At 33.8% G+C, this 21460-nt stretch overlaps 1 protein-coding gene across 1 annotated transcript in view; it reads right to left on the bottom strand.

The window, feature by feature from the left end:
* Nucleotides 1–1715: 1715 nt before the first annotated feature.
* The window catches only part of SMC6 (Structural maintenance of chromosomes 6), a 143486-nt gene continuing 123741 nt past the window's right edge, over nucleotides 1716–21460 (bottom strand). Inside the window, exons 24-25 of the mRNA XM_067283419.1 lie at nucleotides 9896–10048; nucleotides 1716–2272 (exon numbers count right to left, since the gene is read on the bottom strand). Coding sequence (XP_067139520.1) covers nucleotides 2090–2272; nucleotides 9896–10048 — 336 coding nt within the window. The 3' untranslated portion in view covers nucleotides 1716–2089. The remainder of the gene's footprint in view (nucleotides 2273–9895; nucleotides 10049–21460) is intronic.

Raw genomic sequence — 21460 nt, 5'->3', positions numbered from 1 at the left:
CTGGCGATCTACAGCAAATAATTGAGTGGAATTTGTCATGCGGCGCATTTTTTGCAGTTTTTGGATAATTTTTAAATCGCGATATTTCGCTTCAAAATCGCGCTATGTTTAATCTGTTTTTTGTGTTTGATTAAGAACATATCACAGTTTACGATTGTTTAATTTTTAGTTTAATAGAAATTTAAAATAATATTAAAATTTGAAGCTTACGAACAAAAGAAAAAAATAATTAATTTACAGAAAATCGCTAAATTTTGTACATTTGTTAGTTAGATACATCTGTCTTCTTTTAAATAAAAGAAACCGCAGCTCTCTAGCTAGAGTGGGGGAGAAGTTATTGCCATTATTTACACTATGTCTCTAATTACTTGGCAGGGAGAGGGATTGATTGTTATCGTAAAGCAACACGTTAAAGTTTATAATCATATATTTCTGCTTAAAATAGTGAATATTCGACACTTTTTTATATTTTTTCAAGGCTTTATACAATAATACACTAAAATAAGCGATTAGTTAAGTTTTCCTGCAATTATGCAATATCTGGAAGTAATGAGTTTTTCGGTAAATTTTTCAGATAGAAGCTTTTGATAAGAAATCTTCTTGTCTAAGTAAAGTCAAATAACATGAAAACTAGTAGAATTACGGCTCTAAAACGATGAACATAGCTATCTTTTAACGTTTGTTTACATTCTGACTTTAATCACGTGGATTGGTTCTTCGCGGGAAAATCCCGACCAAATGGTTTAAAAAAAAAACTCTCATTCGTTGAAGTTGATTCAGTCATAATACAAAATTACCAATTAGAGCGTAATAGGCGTAGAAACAAAATTTTTAAAGCCAATTAACAGCAAGAAGATCTTCCATAGATTTACTATTGGGAGGTGGAGTTTCCTGGGAATATTTATTGCTAGATAGTTTTGAAAACATATTTACTAGCCGAAATACTGTAGAATTAGCTAATTTAATGTCTAAGTACATTAAATTAGTTAATTGATGCTAAAAAACGATTTAAAAAGCGGATTTATTGCGATTGTTTACATTTTACTTGGAAGGTTGAAGACGGGACTTTTCGCGGCAAATTTTTCTTTCACAAGTCTGTGATTAGTTAAAGTAATGTCAACAAAGACAGAAGATACCCAATAAAACTGTAGAAGGAGTTTGTTCCCTTTGATTGTTTTCAGTCAACTGTGTAGTTAACTGGGAAGATTTGCTGTAGAATAATAGGAGGTCCATTTTACCAAAATATTTATGGCCCAGGGGTGATCAGAAAACACTTTTTGGCTTAAACAAAGTCAATCGACCTACAGAAGAGCGAATCAAAGCTAAGATCGCTGGAAAATCGAATATAACACAAAATAATCGAATTTTTTGATTAATTACGCCTAAAGGCGTATGCCGCATCACGAATTAACGGCAAGTCACGTGACATACGCCTAAAGGCGTATAACCGCATAGAAAGGGTTAAAAACCAAACAAGGAGGAGTCTCTATGGACATATCAACAAATTAGATACTAAGAATTCGTAGATATTACAATAGTAAATAAGTAGAAAATGACATAAAGCCATTTTTCAAAGTTTGAGAAATATAAACTATTAATAAATTGACTAAAGATTCTAACAATATCAAACAATTTTGATCAAAAATAAAAACTGGACACTTGACAGATTCAGTGTATTTTTAAAAAATGAAAAATTTGGTCCAAAATAATAATAATCTTGTTAGCATAATACATTTTAATTATTGAAAAGAATCCATACAATACAAAATATGTTCACATATTACTTGTTAATCCCGTATAGTGGACGACTCCATTTAAGTACTTTTGGACTTATTTTGTCATCTCTATAGTCCAAAACCGATGAAAATGTGAAGCTCAGTTTTATCATAAAAGGCTCTTTATATTTATAAGCCATCACTTTTATGATAAATTGTTGTAATAAAGTGAACATGTTGCTTATAAACACGTTTATATTCCCCTGTGCTCATTTGAAATGTGAAATAAAATTATTTAATTAAATAATCTGAAATGTGCTTAATAAATTGTAGTAGAAACGGCATTTGTAAATTTTTGTTGAACCAAACTCAACTCATTCCATTTCTTCTCGAGAATTCTGTTTTCGGTCTGGATCAGGCATGCGACAGATTTGGATCAGTGGTGAGCGTTTCAAGTTGGACATATTTAGTGGCGTGAGAAAAATAAATTGATGTTTTGTTTTGTGTGCAGCCGTCTCGATCATCATATCCATACTTATTCTTCTGTTCACCAAATCCTGAATATAAAAAAACAAAAAAAAATTAGAAATGCAACATTAAGATCTTTGTAACAACTCCTTCTGCATACTTAACTGATTTGTTGTAATGGGCAACGAATGCCCATAATCCACACAATGTGCTGTTTTTGGGTAAAGGCTTATTGTGGATTACAAAGGCAGAGATATATTCAGGTATATAAGATCATTTATTACACCATTGTCAATAATTCTGATAGCAATCACTTACTTAACATCCAACATTTTCAGACAATTTATATTCATTAATGGAGAATATAAGAAAATCACTACAATTTTAATTTCTACATAAAAGTATCAACAACATTTAAATGAGGAGTTTTACAAAAATAAGCCATGGCTGAAATTTTAATAATTGATCGAAAACATTTACCGTATTTTTGTGAGCATAACCTGCAAAATATTGCCAGAACAAAATAAAATCTTTGCATAACCTACCCCACTCCTTGGACACAAGTTTCATAACTGCAATTTAAAATCAACAAATATCTGCCCTGTTACCATAATCCATCTAGTCAATGGATTATGGTAATTTTAAAAAAGAATTTTAATATTTTACTAGTCCAGAATAGTAATTGGTTACTACACAAATTTTTGAATCTGAGAATAGAAATGAAGAGTTTTTGCAGTCAACAGCTCTCCTAAAATACGTAAGCTGTTTTTTCAAGCTCCGATGGTCCATAAAAAAAAGACAAGCGTAAATAACAAAATGAATTTATTACCAACAGTTAGGTACAAACATGGTTACTTTTCGACATAATCACTGTGAAGATTGGGGGCATTTGTCATATCTGTTGACAGCTTTTCCATCCCCTCTTCATAGAATGTTGCTGCCAATGACTTGCAATGGACCCTAACATTGTTTTGAAGATCATAATTAGTCTCAAACCTCTGCTCTCCTAGCCACATTTTCAGTTCAGGAAAGAGGTGAAAATCACTCAGCACTAAATCAGGGCTATACACTAGGTGTTTAAAGGTGACAAAGACATCCACCTTTCAGACTTCCACCTCTTTCCCAAACTGAAAACGTGGCTAGGAGGACAGAGATTTGAGACTAATGATGATCTTCAAAACAACGTCTTTAAGGCCATCTCAATTCACTGGCGGCAACGTTCTATGAAGAGGGGATGGAAAAGCTGTCAACAGATATGACAAATGCCCCAATCTTCACAGTGATTATGTCGAAAAGTAACCATGTTTGTACCTAACTGTTGGTAATAAATTCATTTTGTTATTTACACTTGTCTTTTTTTTTTATGGACCATTGGAGAGCTTGAAAAAAAAACCACCCTTGTAGTTGAGAAGTGCTAATGAACACAGCCAAATATTAAAGGAAATGAAGGAACCACTTTGCAATTTTCAACTTTTAAAAATACTTTCTATGTATATTTGTACATACATATTATTGTTGAAGATAAGAAAGTTGTAAAGGATGTATAAAACAATTGCTTTTCACTCATTATTTTTAAATGTGCCACATAGTAAATTTAAGATTTTATACTTTTCAATGAGGCATAAAATAATAAAGTTCTGTTTGGCTAGATATGAAAAGATACTTCAAATAAGTTTCTTTCCTAAGTTTAATGTCATAGAAAATCAGTTATTTTTCAACACGTCTACATTTGAGGTTCAGATGTTTCATCATAGCAACAGATAAGTTTTCAAAATCCTAGTCAAAGAAGTCGTCCCCCAATCTTGCATAGTCATCTGCGATTCTCGTCACTTCGGAATTGTTGTCCTACCAAAAATTTCAAATGCAGAAATGAGTAGAAGTCAAGTTCTAGATCAGAACTATAAGTGTTTCCCACCAGAATTTTTTCAGTAATTCTTGTGTGTCACAGACAGAATGCAGCAAAATATCACTCCAGAGATGGTGGGCCGTGTCTTTTCTTTAGAACAGCCTTCCTTAATAACTTTCAGCATTTATTGCCGTTCCATGTCATTGAAGAGCCACAGACAACCATACGAGACTGGTTCTTAAGTTGGCAGGAGATTTCTTCCAAAAATATATGCAAAAACTTATTTGTTGCTAAGAAAAATATCTGAACTCGGAGGTGAATTATGTTGAAAAATTGCTGTAACTATGTATTTTCCTATGACAAGAAATACAAATTCAACAAAGTTTTTGTTCCTCTAGACCAGGGTTGACCAACCTTTTTTCCTACAGGGCCAAATTAAAAATTTAGGTATATTCAGCAAGCCACAAAGGTACTTTATATAAATATATGCTTTTAAAAGTTTAAAATGTGAACATCAAATTTTAATAACGAATATTGTATTATTGTCAGTAAAAAAAGAAATTATACTCGCACAAAATAAAAATAAATTCAATGCGATTTTTGACATTGCCTTCCTTTTATAATATTGTCACAATATCTGCTTTTATGGTACTAGTCTTAATGCTAAGAATGTTAGTTAAATGGAAATCACTCGACCTATTTCTTTCAGCATTTTCATGTTTTTCATGCACGAAAAGAATTGTTCACAACAGTATGTACTACCCCAAATGCATAACAGTTTTCTGGATAAATTGACAATTTAACCAAATTCATTGAAAGAGTGAAATTCATAAAATTCAAGATGGAAATGTTCTCTATGATAAGCTTTGTAGTTCAATGAGTTCTAGCTGGTATTCAGCTGATGCTTCCACATAATTAAATGAAAATGGATCACTAAGCAATTTTAATTCAGTTTCTACTTTTTTGAAGTCAGAAAATGTGGTTGTTAAGTCTTTTAACAAAACTTCACATAATTTACTATATTTTTCAAAGTTAACAGGAAATTCTTCTTTTCTTTGTAATTAACTCTGCCATGTAAAATTATGCATTTTTAATTTTATCATGACAAATAAGGCAGATAGTATTATTGCATGTTTCAATTACAAAATATTTTTCTGGCCAAAAGATATTGAATTTTTTATTTTCTTAGTAATAGATGCCATGACCAAATGCTGGGTTATTAAAAATATAAATTTAAAGTTGATGAAATAATTACAAATATAATTGGAGGTTAAAACATTTAAATTATTATGCTAGCAAAAGAAATATATAGATATATATATAATAATCTGTATTATATACCTGTAATTAGAAAGAAGGCCAAAAGGGAAGATGCTAATTTATTCTTTATTTCTATAAAGAATAAATTAGCCCCTTCCACTTTGGCATTAGGTCTAGCCTTAAGTCACTAAAAACGGCTGACACTTTTTTGAAAAGGGGGATTGTGTGTCTTTTTCATCCACCATTCTTTATCACTATCATCATCATTTCATTACAAAAATCTTTGAAACTGAAACAATCAAAATGACAGACCATGCCACCAACTTTTTTGATTAGTCAGTTACAAATTACATCAGTATTACATCAAAGTGTATCCAGTGAAATGAGAATAATTTTTGCGACACACTTTACCAAAATGAAAATGTACCTAAAAAATTTAGGGTGCAGTGGGCCACATAAAAATATTAAGTGGGCTGCAGTGAGGCCTGCAGGCCGAGGGCTGGACATCTCTGCTCTAGATGAATGTAACTTAATTTATGGATGTAAGTACCTTGTAATTTAAAAATTTCCTGTTTCAAATTTTTATACTTTATCTTATAAAAATATTGATAAATTAGTTTTTTTGACAGCATTCAGAAAATACCCATAAAAGATGTAAATACAGCAATGGTTTGCTCACAACTCAATTTACCAGTTTGTAATTACTAGAATTTTATAACAGCAAAGCCATTTTTGGGATGAGACTATGTCTCAGAGAGTGCGAGCAACGCATGCACAAATCTTGCACTCATGCCTGTTTGTAGAAACAGTCTAAGCATTTTGTATTTCCTTTTTACCCAGTTCTTGGTCCTCTAGTCAGGGGACCAAGAACTGGGTCAAAAGGAAATACAAAATGTACAAGTCATAAAATAAACCAGACTATGTACAAGTCTGGTTTATTTTATGTGCACATGATTTGGGCACCAAATACTCTGTGCCAAATTGCAACTCCTGACATGTACAGCCGTTGATAGCAGTGCGATTTTAGAGACAAGACGTATATTGTAAAGATCTGTTTTGATGAGACTAAGATATTGAATTAATCAATGTTTAAATGTATATGGATTCAAGAGCAAAAAAATAAATTAAATTAAATTCTAATGATATAATCCAATTTGATTTTCACATAATTCTTAGCCTGCAAAATGCAAGTTTTTTGATAAGTAACAGTATATGATGATATCCAAGGTTACAAAGTTTGTGGATTATATAACAGATTGATCCAAGAATGGAAGCAATGTTAAAAACTACAAAATCCTAACAGTGGAATACCAAAGATAAATGGCAGTCACAGGCAAATCAAGACATATTTTGTGAACTGAGAATAATTCCAATCAAGAGATTTGGAGGATAACTGGAATTCTAAGGAACTAAGAGGGCCAATTAAGACTGTAAAGTCCATTTCTTTTCTGACAATTTCATCAAACAAAAGACTATAAATAGAGGAATGAGTGGAATATGAAAAAATAACATTATAGAGATTAGGAATGATGATAATACCTCTAAACAAACTTTTGCATTTGATGAAACATTGCATTTTTCCAATTTCCTTATGTTACCTTGCTTTTCAGAAATAATTAGTACAGTAATGCTTTGAGATATGAGCCAGAGTTTGGCCAATTTTTTCCTTGAGATGTGAGCGAGTTTCAGTTAAGCATCCTCTAGTTGGCACAGTGAGGGCCAAGCTTTCAGATATTTCCACTTGCAGTACATGTGTTCACCTTGCTCTGGAAAGATCTCTGTTATGTTGTGTCTTTTTAGCCATTATTTTGCAAAATTTCTTTAGTGACACCATTTGTCCGAATAAAGTAAGTGTAAAGAGCAGTGGTGAAAAGCCAAAACGTATGATTTTGCTTGAGGTAAAGTAGGAAATTAGAAAAAAAACATGAAGGCTTAAGAGTAATGGATTTGGCAACACAGTATGAGCATTCTACATCGACGATATGCACAATATTGAAACAGAAAGCTTCTATAATGGGTATAACAACAGTCAAGGGAGTAATGATAATATCTAAGCTATGCACTTCGGTCCATGAGAAAATGGAAAATCTCCTGTTTCTGTGGATAACAGAGAAGCAGTTTATTGGAGTCACCTTCACCGAGGCTATCATCTGTGAAAAAACACGAACAATTTACTCAGATTTGATACAACAAGAGGGTAGTTCTTTAGCAGAAGAGGAGTCTGAAAAGGGGGCTGGTTTGAAAATTTCAAAAAAAGAACCGACATTCATTCTGTTATTAGGCATGGTGAGGTGGCCAGTTCAGACATAAAGATGGCCAAAGATTTTGTCAAAACACTTGCGAAAATCATAGAAGCTGAAGGATAATATCCCAGGAAGTCTTTGACTGGGACAAAACTGGACTTTTTTGGAAGATGATGCCAGGCTACAAACTGAAGGACAGGTTAACTCTTGCATGTGTGCAAATGCAAATGGCAACTGCAAGATAAAGCCACTCTATACCACTCTAAAAACCCAAGAGCTTTTAAGGAAAAACTACTTGTCATGTGGAGGACTAACCCAAAAGTGTGGGTGACAAAGCAGTCCTTTGTCGATCAGAAAAATTTGGTGTTTGGTTCTGCCATAAAAAAATATCTGGAGGACAATGATCTACTGCTATGAGCCCTTCTTGTTCTCAATAATGTGCCTGCTCACCTCACCGAACCTCAAATTCAACATCCTTGAGGAGTTCAGTTTCACCAGGATTCTCTACCTTCATCCTAACACCACTCCTATGCTACAGCCAATGGACCAACAGGTAATCTCCAATCTTAAGAAACTGTATACCAAACACCTTTTCAAATGATGCTTTGACAATACGAAAAATACCAACCTTGTTCTTCAAGAGTTCTGGAAGGATCATTTTAAGATTATGATGTCTCAAAATTATTGACATGGCCTGGCAAGATGTTATGAAGAGAACATTGACCTCTGCCTGAAAGAAATTGTGGCCTGATGCTGTGAAAAGGACTTTGAAAGGTTCGAACCTGAAGAGGAAGTGGTGGAGGAAATCATGTGCCTTGGAAAGTCCAGGAGTCTGGAGGTGGATGAGGGAGATGTAAACAACATTATAGATCAGCATTCGGAATAACTCTCAAGTAAAGAGATGGCAGAGTTACAGAAGAAGTAGATAAGCAAGGTTATACAAGTGATTGGTACCCCTGCAATGGAGCGAGAGGTGGAGTAGATTAGCTCTGTCAAGAGTTCTTTAATTTCACTCGTAATGTGGGAGAAATTTATGGACTTCATTGAGAGAAAACACCTGGAAAAAGTTGTCACTGGTCATGTTATGGCTTTAGTTAATGACATTTGCCTTACACATTTTATAAACATTTTAAAAGGAAGGAAGAAACAAACCTCCTTGGACAGGTTTATGTTGAAATGGCTGGCTGATAAAAGTGAAGACTGTGCACCAAAAAGCAAAATTTAGTGATGACAAAAATTAAATTTTATAATTTTTATTTGCTTTTTAAAATTTTTAAAACTTAAGGAATAAAGTTAATCTTCAGTATTGTAGACTAGGCTAGCCGTTGTCCCTCTCTCTATCCCTCCTCTGCCAGTTGGCCTATGACTTGTCTGAACTTCATGGTTCAATACATGTTTATTTCATTTATTTTATTGTTTGTAAGAAGAAAGATACAAAAATAGGGATGATTTTTAACGGATTCCCATTTATTTCAATGGGGAAAATTGATTTGAGATACGAGCTTGGTCTTGGAACAAATTAAGCTCTTATCTCAAGGCAATACTGTATTTGATTAAAAGTTCATTATAGTTACAAATTTGGTATTCAAGAAAATGCCATTTTCTCTGACTCTTGTCATTTTTGTCATTTAATCCAAAGGCACTATCCAAAAGTTTTTCAATGAAGGGGCCCATCTCTATTTTTCTATTCCAAATAATGCATTCATTATTCACATATCTTATAATAAAGTTTTAAAGAAGATATGTGGATGACCACAAACATGTCATCCATGTATCTTCTATAATATTTTAGGATTAAAATTAAAAATGAACAAGAGTCAGAGAAAGGAGTACATTTTTTGAATATATGGATTGAGATGTGGATTTAATAAGACATGATGAATGCAGGATGGAAGTATACAGAAAAGTTGCTTTCAGACCAATTTATATACTGTTTGATTCACGGGATCTCAACAGATATAGGAATGCTGTTTTTGAAACTCTGGTGAGAAGAGCAATAGTTCTCTTTGTGAAAGCCATTAAAAGTAGAATTAGAACTGATAAAAGAATTGGCAAAAGAGCATACAATAATGAAATTGAGGGAACCGAAAGAGAACAAAGACTGCTAATCTACACCACATTCACTTGTGTAAAATAGGAATTTAAATTCCTATTTTACACAAGTGAAAAGGCCTGGAGAAAGCAACAAATAAAAAAAAAAAAAAAGTTTTGAAGAGAAATCCCATGTTTTTTGATAGAAATGAGAAAGATAGAAGTGACACAAAAGAAAAGCAACAATTTTACTGCCTAGATGAGACACAATCAGTAAATTTAGCATAAAAGTATTATCAAAAAATAACAATAGTTTAAACTAAAATTATTACCATGAAGACGTCGTATTCATCCAAGATACGAAATGGTGATTCCACTGCATCCCACAGGGCGAGAATGAGACAGACTGTTGTGAACGAACGTTCTCCGCCCGACAGCGACTTCATGTCTTCGTTCATTTCCGCAACATTTGAATTTGGCTGAATCTGTAACAATATTAGAACTGTTCAAACTGAGTTGTATTAAAATGTATGTATGCACTACTTGAACACATTGTGGTATGAACATACAATGTATAATTTTCATTTATACAACATCTATTTTATACAGATGACTCTCAGGTTATTTGTATTTAAAAGTCAGTTTGAAAGAAGGTGCAATGTATCAGCCAATTTTAACTTTTAGTTACAAATGTATCCAACAACTTTTTCCTTTGTAGTGTACTTTTAGTATGGTACATTTATAGTAGTAGTAGTAAGTAAAGTTTATTGTAATAGGGTATACCTGTTACAAGGGGGAGAATCAGTTGATACCAACATAGTTGATTTTGTTATTTAATAATTATAAAATATTGACATCTTATAATAATATCTAATTTGTTCAACATTGATATATATTTGCAATACTGCAAACATATGTATTTGATATATTATATCATATTACATAACTACAAAAAATTTTTAAATTATACAAATTATCATCAAATTGTAATTTTTTCCACATACAAAATGCTTAGTTAGTATTTCATTGTTGATCTTGTTCGTCGCACGGAGGTTATATCTATTTCGTAACACTAGTGCCTCGCTATAAAACGACACTTATAATTTTTGGGGGATAAAAACCCCTACATCTAGGATTGCACCAACTGCAAGGTAATTATTATTATAATTGAATTATCTTCTTATTATTAAATCTTAGCCAGGTGGAGAAATTTAATGGTAAAAAATTCTGAAACATATATCAGTTGCTATATAAGGTTCTGAAATTATATTATACCACACAAGATTTTGACAGATTAGAACAATCTTAAGATAGGCAGAATTCAGGAGAAATATATCAATTATGTACTTGATATAATGACTTCGGTGGAATAGTTGATATTTTTTCGATCCCCTAACTTAGAAAAAACTTTAATAATGATTATCATAAGGAATAAGTGTAGGCCAAATCTGTTTCAATTTTTCTATTACCATAGTTCTAGCATTTAAACATTCAAACTAACTATTATTTCTTCTATCTAGCCATAATCAGAACTATGATGATCAATTCCTTCTTGAAAAATCATTCAATTGGACTACTTTATCTAGATTAATATCATATGTATATTTTATGTTGTCTTTAATATAATAATCATCTTTTATAATAATTCTATTCCCATTGTGTTTTTCTTCTTTAATTATTGCCAATAATTTTTTCCTTCTCATTCTGGATCTCATGCATAAATCCGAAGTAATTATTATCTTTTCCTTCACTTTATTATTGAAGTCGCCTTTCTTTTTCCAGAATTCTTTAATAATCAGATTCCTATCATATACGGACCCCAATAATATTTTCACTATGGGTTTGATTTCACTGTTGGTTAATCTAACCACTCCTTCTATGTGACTATTAATTATTCCCAAGTCCTTTTTTATAAACTGATTAATTTCTTTTACATGATCAGTCGAGTTGAACGGAAAGTTTATAACTATAATGTTGTTATTATTTCTCACGTTAGCTAGCTGGTCTATTTCAAATTCTAACATACCTTTCAATTGGCAATTATTATTAGATATTTCCTCTAATTCTTCTACTTTTTGGGATAATTTTGACAATTCTCCATTCAAATATTTATTTTCTTCTTTCAAAGCAATGACTTCTGCTCTAATTCCTTGTAGTTCCATATGAAGAAGAGAGAACTTATCTTGAATTAACTCGTATATTGCTTTCAATGTAAATTGTGACTCTTCCTGAACTTGTGGCCCTAAATCTCTTGAAGTTTCGAAGTAGTCGTAAATTGTTGTAACTCTGAGGTCCCGGGACTATTTTTATTAAAAACATCCTTTAATTGATAATAATCTTCACTAGTTGTATCGCTCAATTGCCTTTCTTCTTCTTTAAGCTTATTCTTGCAAGGTCTGCCTCGTCCTCTTCTTTGCATATCTTCTTGACGTATTTGTTGTGGAGATCGAGGGAAAGGGCCTGGATTGGACTCAATCCCAGCAATTATTAATAAACACACAATTAAAATCAAGGAAAGTCTATTCACAAATAACCACTTCTTTAAAATTGTCATATTTTGGCTTCTTATGGGTTTTCAATTCACTCAAAACAGAATTATCAAGCTTCACTAAAAGTTCACCCGTACCTCCAGTGGATAGTACACGCCCCCTAGTATGGTACATTTAGACAGACATTTATCTGCCATTGCATTTTTCAAAAAACACCAAGCACAAGTTTATGTATGCTTTGCCTTAGTTCTTTGCCATTCACTTTCTGTCAAATTTGTGTCATTAAATAGGAAAACTTTTAACAACAAATACTCCAAATTCTCAGGTTGTCTTAGTATCTATTAATAATAATATGGGTGCTGCTTGGTCATGGTGAAGGGGCCTGTGTGCTTCTCAGAAGCTGAGAGCTATGATAGCAGTAGTGTACACTACCAGTAGGGTCACCCAAGCCAGACAGATCTCAGTGGAGGAGACTAACTAAATGGCACCTACCATCATCCCAATCCATCTACAAGGTGAAGCCAAAGAAAAAAGAATCCTATACCGGATTGGTCGTTGCCCAGGTCAATAAGGACTGCAATGAATGTTAGTGTCCCTGGAATCCATAGACAAGTGGGCTACAGGACAGTTGCTAATGCCGATTAATTGGGGCACAGCACTGTAGGGTTACCAGAAGAAACTCAAAAAAAGAAATGTTAGAAATTCAGTGAATCAGAAAACCAAGCAGTAATGGCTTGTTATTATAATTCAGAACCAGTGAAACATAGCTACTTGAAATGTATGTACAAATTGTGGAAAGCTAAATACACAGACTCAGAGATTACTGACAGAGATTAGCAGACTAAAGACGATTCATCATTCAAGACAAGTGTTTTAATGATGTAGAATTAGAAGAGATAGAACAATCTTATAAAAGGGAAAAATTGGAAAACAACAACAGAAGAAAGGAAAATTCTCAATGGGAATACCAGGGTAGAAAAGACCAATGCCAAAACAGTAGAGGAGATGGCCCAAGTAGATGATTTGGACCAGCAAGGAGAACAAGAACAGGATGTTCAAGAACTAACCATGATACAAGAAGGACTTAAGGGAAAAATACCGGATCATATGCAGTCATCAACTGAGAGATGTAGACTGCCAGCCTTAAGAAATGTGCCCAGAAATCAGCTGAATTCCATCATGAAGGATATTAATAAAACACTTACTACAATCAACAGATCATCACTGAATTGAAAATCAGAAATAAGACGTCAAATGCTAATAACTTGAAGAATTTGAAAGAACAAAAATTAAAAAGCATAAAGATCAAAAAATACTTATGATAGAAAAAATACCAACTAAAAACCAGGAAAGTGGATGAAGCACTTTCCTGGTTTTGTGGAAATTGTCAAACAACAAATAACAGCAACAGCCAGAAAAATAGAAAGGTACGAAGCCAGGAACATTCAATATAAACAAAACCAACTGTTCCAAACTGACCAGCAAAGGTTCTTCCAAAACATCAGTGGTGATGATTTTTCTATCACAGTTAAACCAAACTACACAGTTTTGGAGGAATTTATGGAAAAATGAAAACAAATATAAATGTAATGCAAACTGGATAAAAATATTTGAAGAGGACACAAGTGAATATCATATGGGTAGTCTGTCAATAACAAAAAATATGGTAAAAAATAGAGTAAAAAGAATCAAAAACTGGACATCTCTTGAAACCGTCAAGTGCATGGGTTTTTGTTGAAATACTTGACCAGTATATATCCAATCAAAGGCTGATCATTTCAACCTTGCACTACAAAATGGTGAAATTGAGGTATGGTTAACAACTGGCAGAACCTACCTCATACAAAAAGACCCAGAAGGCACAATACCATCGAATTACAGGTCAATAATATTCCTAACAACCATGTTCAAATTGCTTAATGGCATCATAGCTGATAGCATCTTCAGTTCCAAAAAGCTATGATGTTATCAGCAGAACAAAAAGGGAACAAAAGAAAAAGCAGAGGCACAAATGACCAACTCTTGATTGACAAAATAATTTTGGAAAACTGCAGAAGATGGAAAACAAATCTGCAATGGTGTGGATTGACTATAGAAAGCCATTTGACTCATTAGCTCATAAGTGGATTATAAAATGTATGAAAACAATTGGTGTAAATGAAAATATTGTAAAATTTACAGAAAAAGCAATGGAAAAGTGGAAGACAGAACTGCATTTTGGTAATGAAAAATATGGAATGGTCAACATCAAGAGGGGTATCTTCCAAGGTGACGCATTGTCACCTCTTCTGTTTGTCATAGCATTGATCTTGCAGTAAACAAATTTGGGATATCAAACAGCTAGGAATGCTCAAAAAAAATCTCTCATTTGCTGTATATGGATGATCTGAAACTGTATGGAAAATCAGAAAATGAAATTCACTCACTGACCAACACAGTCTGTATTTTCAGTTCAGACATCTCAATGGAATTTGGATTGGAAAAATGTGCTGCTGTGTCTATGACCAAAAGAAAACTCACAAGAAGTGATGGAATAGAAATGCCAAATGGCCAAGTTATTAAAAATAACCAACAAGAGGCCTTCAAATACCTTGGCATACTTGAGTTAGCATACCATCCACTGCCATAAATCATTGGGCTATAATTAGGCAATAATAATAATAATAATATTATTTTTATTATTAAATTTGGCTCTAGAGGGAGGCATTAGGTGCCACCTCGTATTAAATTTAATAATTATAATGGACGATGGTTATATCATAATGTTAAATATACTGGAAGAATAGATCGGACCGGAGGTCTGGGTAGCAATGCATCCACATGGTAAGCGGCAGTTGTGGGTTCGAGTCCTGCTATAGGCCAATTCTTTTCATCCAGTTCAGTTTAAAATTATTAAATTTAATATGAGATAGCACCTAATGCCTCCCTCTAGAGCCAAATAAATTTGGACCTAGAGGGAGGCATTTTGCTAAATTATAGCCCAACGATTTACAGCAGTTGATGGCATGTTATTGCAATGTATTGGGTTTAGTAAAGTTGTTTATATTTATACATTTGAGTTAGATAACATTAAACACAGTCAAGTAAAAACAGCTGTTAGCAAAGAATACAACCAAAGGGTCAGAAAAATCCTGAAGATAAAGCTGAATAAAGGCTATCAATTCTTGGGCTATTCCAGTTGTCAGATACACTGAACACAGGCTGATTTAGATGCCCTAGATCAGAAAACAAGAAAATTGATGACAATTCACTATTCCCTACATCCAAGCAGCGACACTGACAGGTTTTACGTGCCCTGCACATCTGGGGGCAGAAGACTTTTGCAGGTGTGTCAAACAGTGGAAGAAGAAAAACATGCTCTACCTGATTACATTAACTATAGCCAAGAATGGGCACTAATGTGAAGAACAGAAACCTGCAGAAGGTTCAAGGCACAGAAAAGAATATTGACAAAAAACATTGAAGGAAAGAACAGAAGGTTGGCAAAATAAGGCACTGTATGGCCAATTTCTCAAGGAGAACGATGGAAAAGTGGACAAAACCAGAACTTGGCAATTTGACAACAGGAATATTAAAGAAACTGAAAGCCTCATTCTTGTTGCACAAGAACAAGCGTCTTCAAAGCTAAAGTTGAAAATTTATCAGCTAATGCTAAATGCAGACTGTGCAATGAATTGGATGAAACCATATACCATATTCTCAACTCATGCAAAAAGATTGCACAGACTGAAACATTTGCAAAAATCATGGTTTACCCACCTCAAACAACTGGTGGGATCATAATATCACAAAAGTCACTGAAAATGAACAGGTAAAAATTTTATGGGACTTCAGATTGCAAACCAATAAAATCCTAGTGCACAACACACCAAAAATGATTTTTGACGTCATGATTACTAGTGACAGCAGAGTTAATGATAAAGAACAAGAAAAAATTACAAAATACATGGACTTGAAGATTGAACTCCAAAGAATGTGGCATAAACCAGCAGCAGTAGTACCATTGATTATCAGTGTACTGGGTACTGTTCACATAAACCTGTGGCAGCACTTGAAGCAAATCAACATTGAAAAAATTAACATTTGTCAACTTCAAAATGCTGCACTTCTTGAGTCTGCAAACATTCTAAGCCGTTACATTGTGACATCCTAAGTTCTTGGGAAAAACCCGATGCAAATGTTAGTCAACACCAACACGTGATCTGTTTGCTGTGATTCATCTAATAATAATAGAAAAAATAATATATATATTATGTTGGGTTAAGTGAATTATATTCAATTGACACTGGTGGCTGTGTGCTATGCCAGACCAGAGTCAAGGCATGGTGACTAAAACAAGACAAAACCTAAATAAGTGTGTCAGTGTGTGTGTGTCTTTATTTAGGAATTTCCTAACAATAGTGGTCTTCTGTAGTATAATGTATGTGTTTCTATTCAATTGTAATGTTCCCAGGCTTTTGTGTAGTGTGTGTGGTATGACACCTGTAGAGGAGAGAATAACAGGTACAATAAGCACCCTATCCATCCTCCACAGATGCCTTATTTCCTGGGCAAGTTCTGTGTACTTGCTAATTTTTTCAGTGCATGTGTTCTGTATATTGTGAGTGTTTGGAATGGATATGTCTATAATGTATGTGATTTTATTGTGTTTGTCAATGAGTGTGATGTCTGGTATGTTGTGATAAATTGTTTATCAATAATTATGGCTCTATCATAATACATTTTCCAATACTGTCTGTTGAATGTAGGCCTATTTGAAGTATGGTTTGTGGATGTCTAATAATTTGTGTTTGTTTGCAAGCTCTTGGTGTATTATATTTGCTACTTGATTATGTCTATGTAGATATCTGTCTGTGCCAAGAGCTTGCAACCGAAAGTGATGTGTTGTATAATTTCTGGTATGATGCGACATTTTCTGCATGTGTCATTTATGAGTGTTGTATCTTTGAGTTGTGTTTTCTGTAGTTTTTAGTAATTTATGACCTGATCCTGTGTAGCAATCACGAATCCTTCTGTCTCCCCAAAGAGGCATCCCCGATCTAACCAGTTGTTTGACACAGTTTTGTCAACAAAATCCTGGGCCAGGTCATAGGGATGCCTCCTGTGGAGTGCCTTTCGAGCCCACGATTGCTTAATGGTGTCTATGCTTTTTATATGTTGTGAGTGTAAATTTAATGGTGTGTTATTTAAGTCTGCTAGAGTTACTGCTTTATGTAACCGTGATGTTTCTTGTTTTTTGTAGAAAAACTCTCGCAGTATTTGTATTTGTTTATAGTGAAGGTTTACCACCATCTTTATGTGGAAGAGTTAATCTTTCTGTGGCAGATTTAGGATGATGATGTTTATGTTTAGTAGGGGTTGTTCTTGTTTTCCTTTGACTCACACAAATCTCAAGCAACTCCAATGTATAACTCCAAAAGAATATGTGAGTGCTGGGACAACATACCATATTTTCCGGCGTATAAGATGAATTTTTAACCCAGGAAAATCTTTTCAAAAGTTGGGGGTCATCTTATACGTCGGAAAATATGGTATGTGTTTATTGCATTTAACTCTGTTCTGAGAATAGCATTTAACCTACTTTGGTATTCTTTAAATAATCTTTACTTTATTTGTGTATGTTCTGTTAGTTTGGCCTGTTGGAATTCTAAATACTTCTAGAACTTGCCCTCTTCCATCAATTCAATAACATCTCCATTTCCAAGTGCAAAATCTTCTTTCTTCAGGATTCCTTTTTCTATGTGAAGTATTTTGCATTTATCTAGGCCAAATTTCATTTGTATGTCCTTGGTGTATGAATGTGTGATGATGAAGTTGTTTTTGTCTGGATGCATAAGTTTTGTGTTATCCATGTACATGAGATGTAACAGTGTAAACTGTGTTGTGTTTTCATGTCTGCTATTGTGACCATATTGTGTGTTGTTTAACATGTCAGATAATGGGTTCAGAGGTAAGCAGAACCAGAGAGGACTCAAGGAATCTCCTTGAAAAATTCCTCGCCTAATGAATATTTGGTTTGTTTGTATGGAAGTGTTATGAATCTGGAGATGTAGTATTGTTCTCCAGTGATGCATAGTGTTTTGGAAGAATGCAATGAGTTATGGATGTATTTTGTACAGTACATGTATCATAGAATATGTAGCAGCCAACTGTGTGGAAGACTTTGAACGCTTTTCTGTAGTCTACATATGCCATGTGTGTAGTGAAGATCCTTATTAGTCCGTCACGATCTTTACGATGAATCGTCTCGAGTTGGGTTTTGTGACTCAAGAATGTCCGTAAGATGGTTTGAGGAAAGCTACACCTCCACACTCAACAAGTAAATATATACAGTTTATTTACACAACAAATATTTACAAGATGTACAATGTTCAACAACATTACATATGCTATGCTACCAAGATGTAGTATCTCACGTCGGCTTGTCTATTGGGGACTGTTAAACTTCGGGGAATTCAGGTCGCCTTTCCGGAGTTGGCTCAACTATACGGCCTGTCCAGTCTCCGCACTCACCCGTCCCTGAGATCGTTGTCAGAGGAGAACACTCTCTCTACGCTCAGCGGGCTGTCCAAGTGCCTGAGACTACCGTATTATCAGTCTCTTGCCCTTCTCCCCGTTTCTCCGCCACACTTAGCTTTTAAGGGATTCTACGGCGACAACTTGCGGCCAATCAGATTCTTCTTCTCCCCTGGGAGCTTCCAAAGACGTCCGCCCTATTTCCCGACGACATAGCTTACGTTCGCGTCCGTCCCTTTGTTTACATTTTTCCCCATGCCGGCCGGCACGTGGCAAACACATTGACCCTTAAACGGAGACGCTACTCCTTTGATCTTTCCGGCCGTTTATGGCCCCAATGCCAGGTGGGTCCAATTATCTCTGTCGCGAGGCTTTTCGACGTAGGACGCTAAAAGCGACCTTTACATGTGTGTTGTTTGTGTGCTTGCTGTAGAATGACTGAACCTATGAGTCACCTATCTTTGTAATCCCTGTGATTTCTATGGCAACCATTTTGTTGTTCTGTAATAATGTTGCATTCTTCAACAAGTTTGTATATTTTGTTTGTGATACAGGCTGTCAATAATTTGTAGTGTTGGAAGACACGTAATTGTTCTGTATTGTTGTTTTTAGGTTTCGTGTAGGGCATGTCTTATGGATTGATGATTACGTGTGTTAGTGTTTAGCTAGTTCCTGATGCAGTGATGTAAATTTTTCATACCAGAAATTATGAATGTTGTCTATACCAGGAGTACGTTTGTTAATAGCGGTCACTCTGCATCTCTGCTAGTACAGGAGTGCTGCTGTTTGTAGGCATTTAGGAACCAAAGTGAAAGGAAAAACAAATGGCGGCACCCATACTATTGATAGTATTGTAATAGAAGGATCTATGATTTTAAAATTTAAAGACAAAAGAAGGATTTAAATTGTATAATTTAACCATAATATGGATTATCTTGCCGACAGAGCATTCAAAGTAGCCACGAAAAAAAATTAGAATGTCTACTTTGTCAGTGACTTGGTGGTCAGTGATGTGCAATTGTAGCAGTGATTGTGGTACAATAGTTATACTTGGAACCGTATTGCATTTACTGCTGATGATCAAGGAACACTGGTAATTTTTAAATGAGATCTGTCTAACCTACAAATGTGACCCTGTTTATTCAGGACATATCTGAGCCAACACCATGCCACCTATTAGCTGAATTCCTAAGGTCAATGTTTGCCAACTATTCATTCATCAGCTCAAATATGGTTGTTTCTTTAAGAAATATTGTGGTAGAAGTGGTGTTGCGTCAATTTGCCACGTGGTTAATTTTGCTGCATTGTAAATTTTCTGTGGGCAGTTTTGCCATTCAGCCATGTATTATGTTAAATAAATACAGGTATCCCTTGCTTAATGTGGAATTTGATTAACATGTGAAATTAATTGTGGCAATCCCTTTTTATATGCAGCAAAAATTTTAATTAACATGGCTTTAACAGCTGTCTTTACTTAACATAGATATGTTTTTCTTCACAAATAAGGTGTTGGCAAATTTGCTATTTTTATAAAATATTTGTTATTAACTGAAAATTTTTTCTAGTGGGTGGCAACTGTTTGGTTGAGTACCGAGGTACCTCCATATTTGGTTAACGCGATTTTGATTTACACAGTAGAATTGAAGGATTAATTAACCGCATTAATCAAGGAATACCTGTATACAGTTTATAAATTGCATACATATTTACTTACAAAATCACAAAAAACAATAAAGCTGGACAGAAGGTAAAGTTTATCACAGAATTTAAATCTGCTTTCTTGTTTGCATTTTAACTGATCAAAAAAAAAAAAAATTTAGCGTAATAGCATCAATGCTCCTCATACATATGTTACCATGTCAAATTTCATTTCCTAATCTTTACCTCATCCTGAGATATTAAACAAAATAGACATCAACACACTCCATTGTTATGCATACATAACAGCCAGGAAAGTAAAAGTTGTAACTTTCTTCATCTAAATAAGGCTATCAGTTACAAAAATTGTCAAATACATTCTAACTAACTGAGACTTGGGTTTTATACTTTTTCAAAAATAATGCAAATGACTTTTTCCCCACATTAGACCTTTAAGTCAACATTTTTCAGTAGCCATTTGGCAGCAAAATTGACAAGATTACAATGGCAAATGACGTAGTAGTAGTAGTAGTAGTAGTAGTAGTAGTAGTAGTAGTAGTAGTAGTAGTAGATGTTTGAATTCATTTCTTAAATTAAGATAACATTTTACTGCTGTTGGGACACCAAAGAGCTACCAAACAAACATGTTTGATTTATTTCCTCCAATCCCTTCTATTAGCACATGCGCCTAGAAATGATGGATGCACTTTAAACTGAAACTTCACAAATGAATAAGTGTTTATTTTATGAAAATAAATGAGGAAACAATTATTACAATATTTAATTTTAACTATTTATCTATCAAAATCTAAATTTTTGTAGTGTGTACACATTAAATTTTCATAGGTGAAGCACCAAGATTCACAAGATTTTGTTCATACGTTTCTAAAGAAAATTTGTTTCTTTGTATCAATTCAACAATTCTCATTTAATTACTGTACCAGTGATGTAAAGTTGGTTGAATTTCTGAAGTAAATGTTTCAACAACAATTTTAACAGGAAAATTAAGAAGAGAAACTTTACATAGTCCAGACAAGTCAATTGCTTTGTGTAGACCTATGATTCAGCATAGTATATTTTTTGGCAATAGATGGCACAACACTTTATGCAAGTGAAACAAGAAAACAAAAAAGAAGAATTAATAATAAAACAATGAAAAATAGGTATTACAAGAACAAAAAGTTAAAGATATTTTGTAAGTATTTTAATTATTTTACATAAGTTCTAAAATTACAAAAATTTCCTTTATTATAA

This window comes from Centruroides vittatus, unplaced genomic scaffold, assembly GCF_030686945.1.
Source record: "Centruroides vittatus isolate TY-2023 unplaced genomic scaffold, ASM3068694v2 contig_986, whole genome shotgun sequence".
In the NCBI taxonomy this organism is placed as follows: domain Eukaryota; kingdom Metazoa; phylum Arthropoda; class Arachnida; order Scorpiones; family Buthidae; genus Centruroides; species Centruroides vittatus.
This window is presented reverse-complemented; position numbering and strand designations above follow the sequence as displayed.